This window comes from Phalacrocorax aristotelis, chromosome 5, assembly GCF_949628215.1.
Source record: "Phalacrocorax aristotelis chromosome 5, bGulAri2.1, whole genome shotgun sequence".
Lineage (NCBI taxonomy): Eukaryota > Metazoa > Chordata > Aves > Suliformes > Phalacrocoracidae > Phalacrocorax > Phalacrocorax aristotelis.
In genome coordinates, this window is record NC_134280.1 from 33,207,941 (window position 1) to 33,227,063 (window position 19,123).

At 35.4% G+C, this 19,123-nt stretch overlaps 1 protein-coding gene across 1 annotated transcript in view; it reads left to right on the forward strand.

Moving 5' to 3' along the window:
* The window catches only part of DNAH7 (dynein axonemal heavy chain 7), a 122,273-nt gene that overhangs the window by 47,903 nt on the left and 55,247 nt on the right, over positions 1 to 19,123 (forward strand). Inside the window, exons 30-38 of the mRNA XM_075093902.1 lie at positions 1,902 to 2,150; positions 4,816 to 4,965; positions 7,218 to 7,400; positions 8,157 to 8,333; positions 8,623 to 8,754; positions 9,292 to 9,516; positions 10,916 to 11,113; positions 15,103 to 15,258; positions 17,544 to 17,712. Of these exons, the coding sequence (XP_074950003.1) occupies positions 1,902 to 2,150; positions 4,816 to 4,965; positions 7,218 to 7,400; positions 8,157 to 8,333; positions 8,623 to 8,754; positions 9,292 to 9,516; positions 10,916 to 11,113; positions 15,103 to 15,258; positions 17,544 to 17,712 (1,639 nt within the window). The remainder of the gene's footprint in view (positions 1 to 1,901; positions 2,151 to 4,815; positions 4,966 to 7,217; positions 7,401 to 8,156; positions 8,334 to 8,622; positions 8,755 to 9,291; positions 9,517 to 10,915; positions 11,114 to 15,102; positions 15,259 to 17,543; positions 17,713 to 19,123) is intronic.

The following is a 19,123-nucleotide window of genomic DNA, read 5'->3' on the forward strand; positions in this document are numbered from 1 at the left end:
TTTAAGAATAGCAATGTTAGGAATTTAGTGTACAGAAAGTATATTTATGAAATAATACTATATGTTTTTCACTTTCACAGTATAACAAATGTACGTTGCTTTAGAGATGAAATAGTCTTGCACATACTAATATTTGTTTGCTGGCATATTGCAAAACCAGGAAAAATTTTATAGTTTGAAGCTAGGAAGTATCACATTATTGATTTGTAAACAGCAAAAGAAGGCTAAGGAACATAAGGCTAATAAATAGAATTAAAGTAGATGATTATGTCAGTACAGAACAGGTGCATGTTACAAGGAAAGACACTGACAAATGAGCATGATGCCCCAATGTCACTGCAATTAGTTATAAACTGTGGGACAGATTTAAGAGTCAACAGTAAGTTAGGCCTAGAGTATGTGGGAATTGTAAAACCCTAATTCTGTTAGTTCTGGATTAAAGTAGCTTGCTTTGAAATTCTTAAAAGATACAGAATTAATTAGAAGGTTTAAGTTCAGCAGTAATATTGTAATTTAAAATTTTAAATGTGATTTTAAGATTTATTTCCAATTTTATTATGAGAAATATTAATTTTGTCCCTCAATTTATATGTCACGCTTGAGAGAAATGGGGAAACACCCATGTCCTCCCTCATTAATTTTCATTTTTCTGGTTTTGCCTTAATTGTTCAGGTCTCCAGTGTAGTCAAGTACACCTGGCTTGGGATACTCAGTAAATCCCTGTGTTTATGTAGGAGCACGCAAATGATACATGCTTTATCTGTCATGTTTTGCTTAAAACTCTGCTTCACTTCAAATTATTTATAGTCCTTCCAGATTTTTGAATCTTGATTTTTTTTAAAAAAACACTTAAAGAGATTTTGCTTTAATACTGTCTTGTAGTATATTGCATTGGGCCTATCACAAAGTCTTTGGGCCCTATCATACTTTAACAGTGCGTGGAGAAGTAGTGCAGGAGATGCATGACCAATGGAAATTTTACATCAAATGTGTTTCAAACAAGAAAAGCTGCTCACCTTGAGCACAGGTTGATATTTCTACTTGGGAAATATGACTATTTTCATTGGAAAAGCCCTGGTTTTGTCATAGTTAATTGTAAAACATGTCCCTGGTAGCACAGAATGTTAAACATATATTTTTATTTTAATACACTTTAATAAAACACACACTTTAAGGTCAGGATGTGGTATGCTCATTAATGTGTTAACAGTGGAAACTAACAGTGCTAAAAGAAAACCAAAGCACACAGTAGAAGGAAACCAACGCAAAAAGTAACAGGAAAAATGTCTAAATAATGCTATTCTAAGTCCACCAATAATTGCTGTCATTGTCATTTCTAAAGAATATGTTGTATTTTGAATGTTTGGTTTTTCTTCAGTAATCTTTGCTTTCCAAGTTGATGCTGCAGTTCTGTCTAATTTAAATGATCACCTTAAGATTCTTTTTCTCATTTGTTATGTCTTTAGTTAATTCTGTATCTTTCTTGTTTTGTTGTAAGCAAAACTGCAGGATATTTGCTTTTACAATTAGATTGTAGTTAATTGTAGTTAACTGTTTTTCAGTTATTAAGGGAAAAATGTCAATGCTTTATCTATTTTCTAACTGCAAGTTTTATAAACTAGTTTAATAAAAGCAAATGTTTATCAGGAAAGAATATGCTTAGAAAGTTAATCCCTCCTCTATGTGCTCAGGTAAACATGAAAAAGCTACATGAAATAAATATCAATAATAAATTACAAAGTCAGAATTTTGGCTCAGACAAGGGTGACGTGAAATTCATAATTATTTTAATCAAAGTAGATAATAGTCTAATTAGTATCAACAAAAGTTTGATTGCATGAGTTTCAAACCAAATTACTGTTGAAAATAAGTGTACTTTCCAATTAATTGCTTGGATATAGGGTATTACTTCTGATTTGTTTCCTGGTGTGAAGCTACCAAAACCAGACTACAATGACCTATTGGAAGCCATCAAAACAAACTGTGAAGCTATGAATTTGCAAATGACTGACTTATTTGCTATGAAGATCCTGCAGATATATGAGATGATGATTGTGCGTCATGGGTTTATGATAGTTGGAGAACCTTTTGCGGGAAAAACGTGTGCATATCGAGTTTTGGCAGGAGCATTGGGAGACATATGCAAGAAGGTATCTAAACATTTTTGTAAATATTTCTGGTGAAAAATATTTTCAAACAAATTTTATAAACATTTTAGTATTTATACTGAATACAGAATTTACTTGAACGGGTGTTATTCAATTCAGAACTACACCAAACAATGGATCTGCTTCATAAACTTCTACAAAGTTTTGAAGATTTTTCTGATAAGAATATAATAAGCCAATGTAAACCTAGAAACTAAATAGTCTCAAATTTTTATTATTTTTTAAACCACGGTATTTCAATTTTTCAGACAAATTTTGGATCTGAAACAAATCCAAGAGCTGTTCTGCTAAATAACTTACTACCTGACATAGAAATGGGTAATAATTGTTCTCTGTGGAACATTTAAGTGGTCCAGTAGTATAGTTATATCAAATCCTGCTCAAATTCAAGCCATCAAAATATCTGTGTTTCATATGGGATCTCTGGAATCCTGCCAAGTGGCAGGGCTGTGGAGGCTCTTGCAGAATAATCTGATCATAGTTATTTTCTTTAGTATTCTGTGCTCTAAGGACCTCTAGATTCAGACTAGTCTGATCTGCTAGGATGGAATGTAAACCCAGTACAAGGCACTTCTTTAGCTGTTTCTGAAATTAAGGATGTTTAGGATTTGGGAGTTGAGAGGTGGCTGTCCCACTCAGTGAACCTCAGGCACCTCCAGAGAAAAATAATAATAACCACAAAGCATAAGTGATCTTTAGGATACTGAATTTCTTCAGGCTGGCTGACTGGAAACATGCAACCAACCAGCCTAGCAAAATTGTTTTATTTCCTTAATGGTGATCTTCAGGCACTAGACTGGCTAGACTTTTACATTGGTATTGCTATGGAACAGAACTCTGTTCTTATGATCTTTTATTATAAGCTGTTACTTATTTGCTTCCTATATTATAGATTAAATTGTAAAACTTTGGCTTTAGGTATGTTGGAGAAATTCTGTTCCTGCCTGTTGCTCCAATAAAACAATATTTAACTTTCTGCTTTTCCTTTTAATTCAGTGAATCATTGTCTGCTCCTTCACATTTTTGCTTGTTAAGGAAAAATGTTATGTGGTAGAGTAAGAAATTTTTGTCTTAAGATTTTCTTTCTGTTAGCTCAGCTTCTCAATCAACTCTAATGATTGATTTAATGGTCATCACACCTATTGGAGCTCCCCCCCAAAAGAACTGGTATGAAACTAATCAACACAATTTCATTTTGAATATATGATAATTGCTTTTTTGGAGGATTTTTATCATGTTGAGGAAAATCTTCTCATTGATCTGAAGTGATTAGTGTTTTGTTCTGGGAACTCTAGTATTGGGACTATATCCAAATTTTATAATTGGGGACATTGTGATGAGTAAGATGAGGAGGAGAGATTTGTCATAAATGAAGTAAGAAGCTGCTAACAGAAATAATACAAAAGAAAATTGTAAGGTACTTGCAAATCTTGAAGATTGTAAATCTAAATTTTTGTCATCACAAGTGTGTTAATTTTTTTAGCTAGGCAACTGTGACAAAGCTGCTGAACTCAGTTGTTCTGGTTTTTTAAATTGAACTTTTGTCATGCTTTTGTGTTTGCTGTTCACATGCCTTAACTCTTTCTAAGATGTTATCCATTTTCCTCTTTCTTTAAATATTACATTTCCCTCTGAATGCTCACTTTGGTGAAATAAAAAAGTATGTTGGAATGAATTATAATTCAATACACACTGTCAGAAAACGAAGTTGTAATCATATTTTTTTATAAACACACTTGTTTCTCCTTTGAAACAGCATAATAAATTCCTGCATTTGTATTTCATGAAGGGAATCAAAGAAAGATTATGTGTATCTGTGGGAAGATGGCAGTCATTCAAGGCATTCAAGACTGCCTTGAAATGATGCCAAACTCCTGGTTTCTCAGTTCAAGTTCATAAACAGTAGGGCTGCTTTTGGAAGCAAGGAGGTTTTTTTACTAAATCAGGGATACATATTTCTTATATTTTAAGGCTATTATAAGTAGGTGTCCAAATGAGTGTTTGCAGTTTGTCAGTTTGCTTGTAATTCATTCCTGTAGAACAGTAGTTTTTAACCACCTGATATCTGATGTGCGCAGTATTAAATGTCATATTTAGTCACAAGCAGAGAAGAAAGAATCAGTTGAAGTTCAATAAAAAAGTAAAATTAGATATCTTCACATGGTTTTAAGTAAAAAGAAAAAAACCCCAAACCCAAACCAACTTTGTAATGTCATTTTGATATCAATCTCAGAAATTTATCAAGGCAGTCATATTTACTGCTTAAACATGGGAAAAGTGAGATGGAGAGACAAAAGGGTCTGACATGTTGTAATCCCTCTAAGTTTAAGAATAGAACTTGCATCTCTTGATTGACTGTCTAATTACGAGTTCACTAACACTTAAAAGAAATTAATTTTTATTTATCAAGCCACTCTTCAGTATTAAAATTAGACTTCCAACTACATATGATAAAGTTGGGATAATTGTATTTAGACACTTGTAAACCATCTTTCGAATGTAATATGTGTAATGTCTTTCCTGCTGTAAACTAATGAAATTTTTATGAAGATTTAGTAATACATAACTGTAAAATTAAAAATAAAACAAATGGCATAATAAATTGCATGTTTGGTGTTAACAGATGCTATTACTTTTGTGACTTCAGGGGCTGATGGAAGAAAACAAAGTTCAGATCACTGTCTTAAATCCCAAATCAATGACAATGGGTCAGCTATATGGACAGTTCGATCCAGTGTCACATGAATGGTCAGATGGCATCCTAGCAGTGAGCTTCAGAGCATTTGCTTCTTCCCCAGTAAGTTCTTAAAAGGCTCAGAGCATTTAGCAAAGTGACTTTGCAATTTATACATTTTAGATTTTAATTCCATGTTGTTTGCACAACCATTGTAGGATTCATATGCTTAATCATTTGAATGCGGAGACGGCAGTTTGGCTTGATTGTAGTATGCTTCATGCGAAGTACTTTCTGGGTGCTGGTGAATTAAGATTTGTGTTTTACAGAATCACAGAATGGCAGGGGTTGGAAGGGACCTCTGGAGATCATCTTGTCCAACTCACCTGCTTGAGCAGGCACACCTAAAGCAAGGGGCACAGGAACGCGTCCAGGCAGGTTTTGAATGTCTCCAGAGAAGGACATGCCACAACCTGTCTGGGCAGCCTGTGCCACTGCTCTGTCACCCTCACTGTAAAGAAGTTTTTTCTCATGTTTAGCTGGAACTTCCTGTGTTCCAACTTGTGCCCATTGGGCACCACTATAAAGAGTCCAGTCCCATCCTCTTGACAACCCACCTTTCAGATATTTATTGATAAGATCCCCCCATAGTCTTCTCTTGTCCAGGCTGAACAAACCCAAGTCTCTCAGCCTTTCCTCATAAGGGAGATGCTTCAGTCCCCTGATCATCGTGGTAGCTCTCCACTGGACTTGCTCAAGCAGTTCCCTGTCCTTCTTAAACTGGGGAGCCCAAAACTGGACACAGTACTCCAAAATGGTCTCACTAGGGTGGAATAGAGGGGGAGGATACCCCCCCTCGACCTGTTGGCCACACTCCTTTTAATGCACCCCAGGGTATTGTTGGCCTTCTTGGCCACAAGGCCACATTGCTGGCTCAGGGTCAGCTTGTTGTCCTCCAGCACTCCCAGGTCGTTCTCAACAGAGCTGCTTTCTAGTGGTTCAACCCCCAGCCTGTACTGGTGCATGGGGTTGCTCCTCCCCAGGTGCAGGACCTTGCACTTGCTTTTGTTGAATATCATGAGGTTCCCCTTGGCCCAGCTCTCCAGCCTGTCCAGGTCTCGCTGAATGGCAGCACAGCCTTCTGGTGTATCAGCTACTCCTCCCAGCTTGGTACCTTCAGAGAACTTGCTGAGGTTACGCTCTATCCCTTAATCCACATCATTGCTGAATATATTAAACAGGACTGGACCCAGCACAGACCCCTGGGGAACACCAATAGTGACAGGCCTCCATCCAGACTCCGCTCCATTGATCGCAACCCTCTGAGTTCTGTTGTTGAGCCAGTTCTGTGTCCACCTTGCTGTCCACTCATCCAACCCACACTTCCTTAGCTTGTTTATGAGGATGTTATGGGAGACACTGTCAAATGCCTTACTGAGGTTGAGGTAAACAATATGCACTGCTCTCCCTTCGTCGACCCAGCCTGTCACACCATTTTAGAAGTCCTTATGTGAAGGGTTAATGTTTTGTTTGTTTGTTTGCATAAGTTATAAATAAATGAACACTTAATATTTCTACCTCATTGTTATTCCTTGTTTTGCCTGATTATGGCCCAAGTCTGTGCTGTTTATGTATATGGACATTTTGGCATTTATTTTGGAATAAACTGCTGTCTGAATGTTGCTCATGGCTGACCTTCCATTAAAGTCCCTTGAAGTATTTTCACTGAGTATAATAAAAGATGTACCTACCTGACACACACTTTACTTTTTGCTAGTGATTGTAGTATCAGACTCTGCCCCCATAAACTTAAACTAGTAGTATGTTGAAGTTGATCAGCCTGAAGCTCATCATCTCTAATAACATTTGCAGAACTGCACAACTGCTTTGTATTTTCCTATAAGAAATATGATTGATACATATGACTAGTTGTTTATATTGTAAAAAACCAGACGTACTATAGTTAGGACTGTGGTAATATCTTAAATTTGGTCCTATTGAATTCTGTGGTAAGTGTGCAGTACACATGGATGAGTGGTATCTTGTTCTATTAACAGTTTCACTGTTTTATAAGTCAAAGTATTTTAATATGTTGCAGACTGACAGAAGCAATGTACTGCATCATGAGTGTAACTAAAAGAAAGCAGACACAGATAGTAACGTTCTATAGTTAACAGTATATGCTTTAAATTTATAAAACTAAATTGTGAATACAGATTGTCCTTTCAGAAGCTGCTTTCGAATACAACTCTGTACTCCAAATATTTTCAATTATTTTTAGTGGAAAATAACTTTAGATCTGAAATATTAATTTTACAGTAAATGTAATAAAATAAATTGCAAATATTTGATTACAAATATTTTCTGCAAACCAGACTCCAGACAGGAAATGGCTGGTTTTTGATGGGCCGGTGGATGCAGTATGGATTGAGAATATGAATACTGTGCTTGACGATAATAAAAAGTTGTGCCTTATGACTGGAGAGATTATCAAAATGTCACAGCAAATGAGCCTTATTTTTGAACCAGTGGATTTAGAAGTTGCTTCTCCTGCTACTGTAAGTACCTGCCTTTGAAAGACTGATTACAAATGTCTTTCGTTATTGTGATTATATTATAATTTTTTAAAAATATACTCAACTGAGAATACTAATAGTTTGATATTTCTTTATATGTTTATAGAAAAGAACATTGTAGCTTGGTTTTCTTGTTTAAATTTCTCATTGTCTTACAATATGATGTGAAAAATTACATATTTACATCTGTAATGTAAATATACGGAAGACCCTGTAACTGTTCCAAGTCCAGCCCTTGAAAGTCCCTGACAAGAAAAATAAAATAATTCATGTGCAAATCTTTAATTTCCCACACAAATTCTGGTATAACCAACAATCACTGAATTTCTGGCAGCTGTCTATATCTGTCACACCTATTTTTTTCTAATGGCACTTTGTGGAATGCAAAAATTGTCTCTTCAATATGAATAGAAGTTTAGATAATAATATAAACAGAACAAAATATCTGCATAGTCATACCAGGAAGGAATTTTTACTTGCAAATTATAGAAAACTTAATTTAAAATTGTTAGGCCCTTTAGTAGTCAGTTTATTATCTTTTGTGATAATAAAGTGAGGTTTGAAATTTGTCTTTCAGGGCTCTCAGAACCCCACTGTATAAAGTGTACGCTTTATACCAGTTTCTAATAGTCCCAGAAGCTGTATGTTATAACACTGAATGTTATTTTAAGTTCTTGTTGATAGGAAAAAAATTTGGAGACCATATAATGTAACGTGCACCTGTTTGTTTATTTTTAGGTTTCAAGGTGTGGTATGGTCTATATGGAGCCCCATATGTTAGGCTGGAGACCATTAATGATGTCTTGGCTAAATACAATGCCTTCAGGAATCAGCTCTATGCATAAAGAATTTATAATAGGCCTATTTGACAGAATGGTTCCACTCTGTCTTGAGTTTATTAGGAAATACACAAAGGTAGGATAAAGAAATTTTCTGAGAAACTAAGAGTGTATGAATTATTTTCACTTCCAAGTACCAAAGGAACAAATGGTTTTATTAATTATTATTTTAATAATAATTTATTAACAATATTAACAATAATGTTAATAATGTGTGTATTGTTCAGCTTGCTTCTGAATATATTTTAAACACATTTATTCTACAGTATTTTTTTATCTTCACGGTGAGGAAGAAGACCCCACCATCTAGCAGTCTTTTTTCAGTGAGTAAAACACCTGCAACGGAGGGTATTCTTTCTTTTCAGGAACTTTCGCCTACTTCAGATGCAAACTTAATTCGATCACTGATGAATCTGATGGACTGCATGATGGATGAATTTGCTGATGAAGCCAAAGTTAAAGCTATGAATGACCATGACATTTTCTCTTGGTTTGAGGTAGACTGTTTAATATACAGAATAATGTATTCCAAACTAGGCTTTAGTGAAATGGACTTCACAAGCAATAAAACCTGTATTTCATCATTAGAATACATATTTTGTAATGTCCATTGAGGAAAATACTATTGCCTTCTTTATAATTGATACAAAGTTGACTCTGATGTGTTTGATCTCTTGCTATAAATTTAACAAATATTATACTAACCAGCCAAAATTGTATATGATTCTTCAGTTTCTGGTATCTCAGTTTATTACTAGTTAGATCAATGCTATCTAAGGACTACTTTCTCAAACTAACGGCTCTGCACTGAGCAGGTCAGGCATTTTGCTGCACAACAAAGATGATCAGATGCTGATAGTTAATATAAATGAAGTTCTGTTTAACAGCAACATGGTCCATGTTGCATACATAAAATCAGGTTGGTCCAGTGTAATTCTATTGTGATTTGTGGCGAAGATTTCTTTGACTTCAATGAATAAGAACTTTGTAATATGCAGGTACTGAAATTACGTTTTGGTTTTTTCCAACTCTAGGGTATTTTTTTGTTTTCACTGGTATGGTCTGTTGGAGCTAGCTGTAAGGAAGATGATCGACTGAAATTTGACAAAGTTGTGCGAGAAATGCTTAATGGACCAATTAGTGAGGAGACAAAAGAACGATATAAATTGCTGGGCAGCATTGATCAACAGCCTTCAAAAGCTTTCACAGTCCCATTTCCAACAGAAGGAACAATTTATGATTATCGGTTTGTCAAAAAGGTGAGGATTGCAAAATAAGGTGTGGATTTCCATTTTGAAATAATCTTGTATGAATGCTGAAGGTGTGTATTGTTATGGTGAATTTGTTTCTGCTGCCTGCTGGTTTTATCTCTGAATAGGTCAGACATCCATCCATGCAACCTAGTGATGGTCTAGTGTTCTGGTGGGGACTTGTGATAACAAAGCCTGTCTTTCTGGCTACCACAATAATTGCCTGTTGTGGCAGAACAAGTTTGCAGAAAATCTCAACCAGTTTTTTTTTTTCCTGTTATTTTTTATTCTTTATTTCTTGCAAGATTATTTTATTTTAGGTTTCAGCCTTTTTCTTAGGTTGAGGAAGAACTTGATATACTTTAGGCTGTAACTCTTTTATTACTGTAGTAGGCTACTTCTGTGCCTCTCTTTCTCTGCCCCTTTTTTCTGGGATTAAGTTGTGAATCAATGATGCATCTGCCCCGGTGGAGAAGAAAGCTTCACACGCTGGATCTAGTATGCCCCAGAGACTCCACGATAAAATAAATGTACCTTTTTTTTTTTTTTGAGTTTGTCGTTCCTGTGAAGTGCTGTTACAATACAATGAGAATTACTTTTGTCTAGATTTCTGCTCACGCACGATTCTTGTGTCTTGCCAAGGAAAGTGGCTGAGATTTCAATCAGCAGTAAAGGCTTTGTCTTCTGATCATAACTCATAAACACATGCTCTGCCAATAAAGGGGATTTTGTGTTTAGAGGTGGAAATATGCTCCCTCTAATAAAGACTTCAGGAGAGAGCAACATCTAGGAATTTCATGTGACTTGTCTCAAGATAGAAATTTCTTGGGATAGGATGGAACACACAGTTGTTTTGGGGCTATTTACAGTTTTAAAAAATCTCCTCATATTAATTTACTGCTGGTGAGTTTTGACATTTTTAAAGACTCCTCTATTAGGCTGATCTAAAGGAGAACACTTTGCTGTGGAGCTTCCACACTAAAAGTAATCTGCCCTCAAATTCCGTAGTTTGGAGGTATTTATTATGAATGAGAGTCTGTGAAAAGGCTGACTATGCTTTTTTAGTGATTCAATTTATACCGTACTTTCCTGGCTTCTTATGTATTTATACACTATATGTAATGTATATTTAAATATATATAATATGTGTACAGATATGAAAGGTAAGAAAGTCCTTGTCATTCAGTAGTTGCATGCTTCAGGCACAGGCGTTGTTTCTTTTTAAGTACTCTCAAGTGAAAGCACTGCATTCTGAACAAACCTATGAAATTATTTTTTAATCCTTTAAAAAATTGGTTGATAACCCAATCTGTTAAGTTGTAGAACTTAGATTTTTCTATTTCCATTGGTTCTGTGCTGTTTTTTCCTGTTTATTATAAATATATGACTTTCATATAAAATAAATTAGGGAGCAGGAATTTGGGAACCCTGGGTGGAAACACTCAAATCAGCTCCTCCTATACCTCAAGATACGAAGTTTAGTGAAATAATTGTACCAACTCTGGATACTGTTCGATACATGGCATTGATGGAATTGTTGACAGTGCATCAAAAACCTTCTATATTTGTTGGGCCAACAGGAACTGGAAAAAGTACCTATATTACTGTAAGTACTTTTAATACTAACATTAGACGTAGTTGTAAGAGGAGTAAGATGAGAAATAATTTGATAACTTTATTTTAAAAAGGAAAATGAGGTGTTAATTGTTGGATATTATGAAATGAAATTATGGGCAACTGAAAATGCAGTTGCATAGCAAAAGGTGCTGGTTTAGGACTTTCGTTTGGTTTTTTTTTTTTCCCCCTTCTCTGCACTTCCAGGCTAAATTCTTAAGAAGCACCCAGCTATCCACTGGAATAAGCTGCTAATAGAACCCGAACAGAACTATTCAGTTTTGTTCCTGTATGAATTTGCTTTGTGTTGTGATTATAGATATACTTGGGATAATCCACACAGACACTGATGCCAAAAGACTAAACCATTTAATAAGACATTCAGTCAGGATTCCTCAAAATAACAAGAAACAAAATGGACATGTCCTAGAGTTAGAAGCAGCAAAAATGTGTGCTGCTGTTATTGTGGAAAAGTTTAGTAGATAACCTTTTCTAGTCAGATGCTACTATGGCACTTCCATGCACTGGAAAACAGGGAAGAACAGGACTTTTGTCACCAAAAGAAATACAAATGCAAAAAATTAATAGCAGTATTGCCAAAGGATTATTTATAAAACAGGCTATAGTGGGAAGGGGAATTGGCTAGTCAAGACCTTCCCAGCCAGTTTTCTTCAGATACCCAGTTAGCTATATCTGGTCATTACAATGAAAAGCAGCTGCCTGTTTCAACAGAAATAAATTTTAAATCAAAACAATCATGTGTCCTGTTTTATAGAATGCTTAAATATTCTTTACCCATCTCATCCTTGTCTTTGAGAAGAAATGAAAAAGGAGCACAAATAATAATGATAATCTAATTCGACTTTAGCTTTTGGCAATACATAATTTCCATTATTTCTGAAACAAAATTCTGGCAAAATACTAATACTTGATCTAGGTTTAGGATTTTTAGGCTGGATATAGTCTTCCAGTAGAAAGGAAAAAAAGAATAAGATTGGGTTTTTTAGTATATAAACAGTTAATTGTTTCAAAATGAGCCTTTCATTTTCAACAAAGTCGCAATGTCAACAATTGTTTAATATTTAAAGAAGTTATGTTATACATTGGTATCTCAAATCAGCCATCTTACCTAGACTAATAATATATTGTGCATTTGTATATTTGACACACACAATACATTAAAAAGACTATTAAGGTAGTAAAATAGAGAGTTCAGAAGCTAATAAATTTTACCTTATACAATAATTTAATATTTCTAGTGCATTCATTATGATAAACTCTTGAATTGCATGATTGTACATTTTTTTTTAATTTTTCTTCCCTGTAGGATTCCAGTCATACCACTATGGATATTAGTCTATTTAAATTTTTTTTTTTTTTTTTTTTTTAAGAAAAAAAGACTGTTTTATGTAGAGCCTCTGCTCCACTTGCAGAGCTTCAAAACCTTGCAGTAAATTCAGGAAAATAGTAGCTTTGGGGTATGGATTCTGTCCCTGTCAGTGACAGAAGTCCTCTGTAACAGTAGAGAAGCCACATAAGTCAAACTTTCCACAAGCAATTATTGTGCTCCTCATTTTCTGGAGGGCTGATTTGAATCTATGGATTCTGATTTACAGAAGTGCTGTTCTTAAAAAATCCAAGGTGTTGTTACCTAAATTAAAATAGCTAACTGGATAATGTTTCAGTCATTACCTTTCCATATCTTTGTGTTGGTGTGTGCCATAGAAAATCTTGATAGAAAACTATTTTTGTCTTTGAATATCATTTGAATTCTGTTTAATAAATAGGATGAGCACTGAGCACGGAAGAGAAGGCAAATAACTGCCAGGTGTTTTAAGTTACCAGTGTGCATTTTTATATTGAAAGAGGCAAGATATACTTAGTCGTGAGTGTGTCTAATGATAATCAGAACATAGGATAGTAAGCAATAAAAACATTTAATATAATTAATGACTTAGTACAGCCAAATGCAATATATTTCTCAGAGCTTGTGGAAATCTGGTCAAAGGGAGTAACAATCTTGTAAAAAGCATTGTAACTTCAGGTCTTATTCTAAGAGATCACAATTAATGTTGTTATATTTTTTTCCATGTCTACAAATACTATTTTTTCTAACTAAAAGGATAAGTCAGACTTTACAATGGAAAGCAGATTTTATTATCTTTTTGAAATAATTGAGTTTTTATTTTGGGATAGCGTATTTCCTTTCTTTTTCATCTTCAATCACCAAGTGATGCTTTGGTCATTTTAATTTTATCATGTGGTTATTAAAATAACAATATGGGTAATATAGAAAGTTATTCTAATGGTCTAGGTTAAAAATTTTAGATAAATTGTAAGTCTTCTGATAGATCTGACAGATATTGGTGGCATCAGGATTTAACCCACAGTCTTTCTGGGAGACTATTAAAGCCTGACAGGCAATTGAACCATGCCAATAGAATGTTTATGATGTTGAAGTTCACTTCCAGAAATTTCCAAAATCAGCAGTTTTCACTGGGTTCCATCTAGGTCTGTGGCAAAGCATACTTCTGAAGCAAAAAGGGGATCTATGAGTGGATATATGGCAAAGCATTATTGCATTTTCAGCTAATGAGATACATTAAATTATGAGAGAGAACAAAGAAAGCCGTTCCTCTGAGCAGCACAAAATTTATTTTATTTGTTCTTTTTTTCCTCCAGTATGTCTTTTTATAGAAAATTTTGCTTTTCTTGATTGCTCCAGTGCAATCAGCATGAAGCCTGTGTACTCTCAATTGTTTTGCAAAGGGAGCAAAACTTGTAAGTTATGTAAGCAGATAAAATAAATTTGGCTTCATGGTCTGGAATGTGTTATTTTTCCCTTCCTTTTGTGTGATAAAAATTAATGGTGAAGTTACTGCCTAAGGATTATTTAACAGTTTTGTAAGTTATTTTTCTGAAATAATTTTGAAGAAAATAAGTATTAAGACTGAAAGCAGATCTGTTCATAAAAGAATATTCCTGGAATGAAACATCTGTTTATAATGAAGAATATGACTAGTTTCTAGTGCCCTGTTCATTTCTGGGGTGATAGTTAAGAATGTGATATTTCTTGGGAGTTCAGAACTGATTGAAAGAACAAAAGAAATATGACCACTAAGTTACATTGCTCTATAGTTTCCATGAGTTGTCATTGTTATATTTTTGAGCAGCGGCTCAGATTTTTCCTTAAAGGATAGAGATAAAACATTTCAGAAAAGACTGCATGGTCTGGAAAGTCCCAACATCTGGTGGCAGAGATTAGACTAGTCATTAGAGACGTTACTCTATATGCAGTGATTCTCTGTAGCAACTCTGGGAAGGATGGGAGGGTATCTTCCCCCTGTGGTTTTACTCACACGTGGGTAAGAAATGAGTCCCATTCAGTCTTACCTGAAATGCTGACTTTGATCCAGATTCCCCCGGAGGTTAAATTGCAGCTAACATAAGGGACTTTGGAAAGTAGTTAGCATTATAAAATACTACCAATCGTGATGGTAAAGCTTATCTTTAGATATTCTTGCTATGCCCTTTGAAGGAAAAATTCCTGGAAACTTTTCAAAACTAGACATAAATATTTGGGCCTTTGCATACTTGTGCAAATTTGTGTGTGGATCAGTACAGGCAATATATGTTAACTCTAATTAGTACTAGGAAGTATTTTGTGTGCAAAATATTAACGGGCTGAATTTATATAATACAATAAGTAGATTTTTTTTCTTTGAGAAAATGTGAAAACGTCTGCATTGGAGGTGGAAATTTTTCTCTGACAAATTAAGTTTATTATGTTTTGAGTTATTCTAGAATAGTGGTTTATCTGATGAAATATTATTAGAGTTCTCTTAGAGATACTTCATAATTTTAAATAAAATAAAAATGGTACAAAAATGTTTTTCTGTTTGATTGCTATTTGCTAAAGTGCTATAAAATTTGTTTTTCTATGTATTTAGTTTAACTTTCTCCTCTTCACAATCCTTCCAGAATTTCCTTTTAAATAATTTGAATAAAGAAGTCTACAAGCCACTTCTCATTAACTTTTCAGCACAAACTACAGCAGCTCAGACTCAGAATATTATAATGTCCAAGCTGGACAAAAGGAGAAGAGGAATTTTTGGACCTCCTCTTGGGAAAAGAATGGTAACTGGTATATTTCTCTATGTAAATAAGTGTTTAAATGCAAACAAATATGTAAATGCACTATTTTCTTAACTGATCACAGCTGATATCAAGAAAGGATGCTCAGTTTGAAATAAACTGTCTGAGTTCTAACTTTTCTAATTTAGATCCTCATGTTTCTTTTCTTTCTCCCCTCTCCCAGTGATATGCATCCTGTTTTAATCAACAGAAGAAAACGTGTTCTATGATACGAATATCTGTGAACAGCATTGTTGTACTTCCCCCTCCATATTTTGTGATCCTATCCTTGAGATAAGAATTCTGCATGGGTAATCTTGTTGCTGACAATATGGCTCTTGATGGTATTGTGGTTTTAGTGTTTTAGAGAAATCTCGAAGTGAGATCATGTAGGATTTGTCACTTGTTCAAGGCCTGGATCTCTTATGTTGTGGAGAAATTACAGAAGCTTGTTCAGCCATCAGATTATTACTTCTTGTTGCTCATCTACATGGGCATCAGTGAGCTGTGAAGAGTGATGTGGAATCTATCAAAAGGGATTACAGCCTTTGAGGGCAAAGGAAAAGGATATAGGAACCAAGGTGGTATTCTTCTTGATCCTTTGGATAAAGGAAAAAGATAAGGTAGGAGTGGATGCAGACTGCCAGCTCAAGGGAAGTGATTATTCCTTTTTACTCAGTGCTTATTGAAATGGAATTCTGTGTTAAGTTTTGGACCTTCCAGTACAGGAAGAATTTTGATAATTCAAGGAGACTAAAACACTAGTGGTGTACCCCAGAGGTTGATACTGGGGTGAATACTGTTTAGTCTCTTCATTAAGAATGTGTATACTGGGACAGAGTGCATCCTCAGCCAGTTCACACTGGAAGGAGTGGCTGATGTGCCAGATGGTTATGCTGGAGGTGATACTTCTGTTCTGCTTAGCACTGGTAAAGCTACATCTTGAGTGCTTTAGACAGTTCTGGGCTCCCCAGTACAAAACAGACATGGACCTACTGGAGTGAGTCCAGTGCAGGGCAACAAAGATGATTAAGGGACTGGAGTATCTTTCATATGAGGAGAGGTTGAGAGAGCTGGGATTGTTCAGCCTGGAAAAGATAACGTGGCTCAGCAGGAATCTTAAGAATGTGTATAAAAACGTGAGGAGAGAGGACAAAGAGCAGGGAGCAGACTGTTCTCTGTAGTGTCTACTGAGAGTTTGAGAGGCAATGGGCACAAATTGAAACACATAAGATTCCATCTGTACGCAAGAAAACACTTTTTAATGGTGAAGTTGGTCAAACAATGGAACAAGTTGCCCACTGAGGTTGTAGAGTCTCCATCCATGGAGATAATCAAAACCTGACCAAACATGGTCTTGGTCTACCTGCTGTAGCTGACCTTGCTTAGGTAGGAGTGTTGGACTAGATAATTTCAAGAGGTCTCTTCCAAACACCACAATTATTTGAGTCTGTGAGATTGAGTAGGGGGCCACCAACATCGCCAAGGGACAGGAGCACAAGCCTTGTGAGGATAAACAGAGGGAACTCTGTTCTGCCAAGAGAAAACAAGGCTTTAGGAAGACCAAAAGCAGCTTTCCAGTAGCTATGAAAAAGTTGTTAAGAAGATGAAGTCATGCTCTTCATCAGGGTGCGCAACAGAAGAATGAGAGCAAATGGTTGTAGATAGAAACAAGGGAGATTCTGACTGGATATAAGGAAAAAGCAATTTGCTATGAGCGTAATTAAGCACAGGATCCCAGCCCAGAGAGGCTATGGCATCTCAGTGTGTGAAGGTTTTCAAGATTTGACCAGATAAAGTCCTGAGGAAACTGGTACAAAATCACTGTTGAGAAATCAGCTTTGAGCGTGAGGTTGGACTAGATGAACTCCGAGGTTCCTTCCAACCTGGATAGTTCACTTGTTTTGGAAGCATTAAAGGAGATTTGAATCATCTTTGTTGTTATCACTGGTGCCTGCCAAAACCTTCAAGATCAATGGAACTCTTGAGTACTCAGAAGCTTGAGAAGGGTATTAGAGAAGGCCTTTTTTTTTTTTTTTTAATTATTTTTTTTCTGCAGTGAGCAAATCCTTTTGCAAGGAGTTGCAATGAGGCTGGAAAATGAAATGTAAGGTTTTAACTCCATTAAGAGCTTAGGGCTGCTTTTCAAAAACATGTATTTATGTGTATTACTCCCAATAATTTTAATGGGAGTCAATTGATGTGCAGTGTTTCCAGAATCAAAGGACATGGTGGCATATATTCAGTAAAATAAATAAATGCAAAATCCTTTATACTTTTCTTTTCAGGTTGTATTTGTAGATGATGTTAATATGCCAGCACGAGAGGTCTATGGTGCTCAACCGCCTGTTGAATTACTACGGCAGTGGTTAGATCACTGGAATTGGTATGACCTTAAAGACTGCTCAGTGATTAAACTTGTAGATGTTCAGATTGTGTGTGCAATGGGACCACCAGGTAAGAGATGTGTCTTACAGGGAAAAGCATATTTCTTTGGTTTCCAAAGGCTGAATGTTTATTGATGCATAGTTTTACAATTTGGATCTTTATGGCTAGGGATAGGATTCCAGAAACCCTTTCCTTGCAGGAAACATCAACAGCAGTCATAGTAGAGTGGTTGAGGAGCAGTAGAGAGACGACACAAGCCTGCCAGGAAGAAATACTGCTTTTCAAGAAGACAAGAATGTGTCTATAAAGTATTTATGAAATCCCTTTGGTCTAACAAGACCCTCCATTGGCCTTCAGTCAATTTTATTCTTCTCCAAAACTTTTCTAAATGACACTGAGTGATGTTCTTAAGCAGATAAACCTTACTTTATTTTGTCAAAATAAAGTAGTAAAGCATATGCTGTAAAGAGGTCATTATATCTCTAATAGCCTGCATACACATTGACTATGTGAGCTATTGAGTTAAAAAAAAATTGAGTCTGGCATATTTGATCAGTTAAAATACAGAATTAATGTTTCTTTGATTTGATCTTGCTTGCTTTTAAAGAATCTATACAACCTGTTTCCTTCGCTACAACAGGAATCATATAACAGAATTTCTTTTCACAGAATTGTTCACAGCCCTGCTTCAATCATAACACCTAAAAAATTTGTCATGGCTGAGCACATTAATGGTGTTTAATCAGGCTATAATTGGTGCTTTCCTCTCTTTTCTGCTTCAGCCTCCCTGGACTTTCCTCCTTCCTTTTGTAGAGTTGTTTGTATGCACAAACATGCACATGAACATGCCAGTGAACCTTCTCCACTGATACTACTTTTGTGTTTGGGATATTGATACGTGCGCATGGGATAGATGTCCACTGCTGTTTCACCTATCTGGTTTTCTAAAGAAGCAAAACTGCTTCTTGCAATCATTTTAAATTAGAGGCAGTGTTCATCCACAGTTCCAAGCACTGTGGATCAGTATCAGTCTAAGTATCAGTCTGGAGTAACTGGTCAGAAGGAAACTGAAAGAATTTTAAAATTTTACATCTTCATTTTTCCTAAAGCTTAGATGAAGTTATGACTTGTACTGTGTTCTGGCATAACTTAATTGTACAGATCTTTATTTGGTTGGATGGTTTTTGGTTTTATTTTTCCATCAGAGATAGCCAAAGCTTAGAAGTGCTTTTTCTGTAAAGCATCCCTTCATGCTATGTTCCTGTTGCAGCGTGATAGCATAGAAGTGATTTTCAACTGCTCTGAAATTGGGTCAGAGTCTCCTTTCCCAGGAGAAGTTTTTAGCCAATTATACTCCAGTACTCTTCTGGTTGAATGGTAAAAAATGGACTGATCAAATGTACAAGTTATGGTCCTAACTATTTTTGTCAAATACCACAATTCAGCTTCAGGCTGAAGAATTTATGTTGGGTTTTTTTTT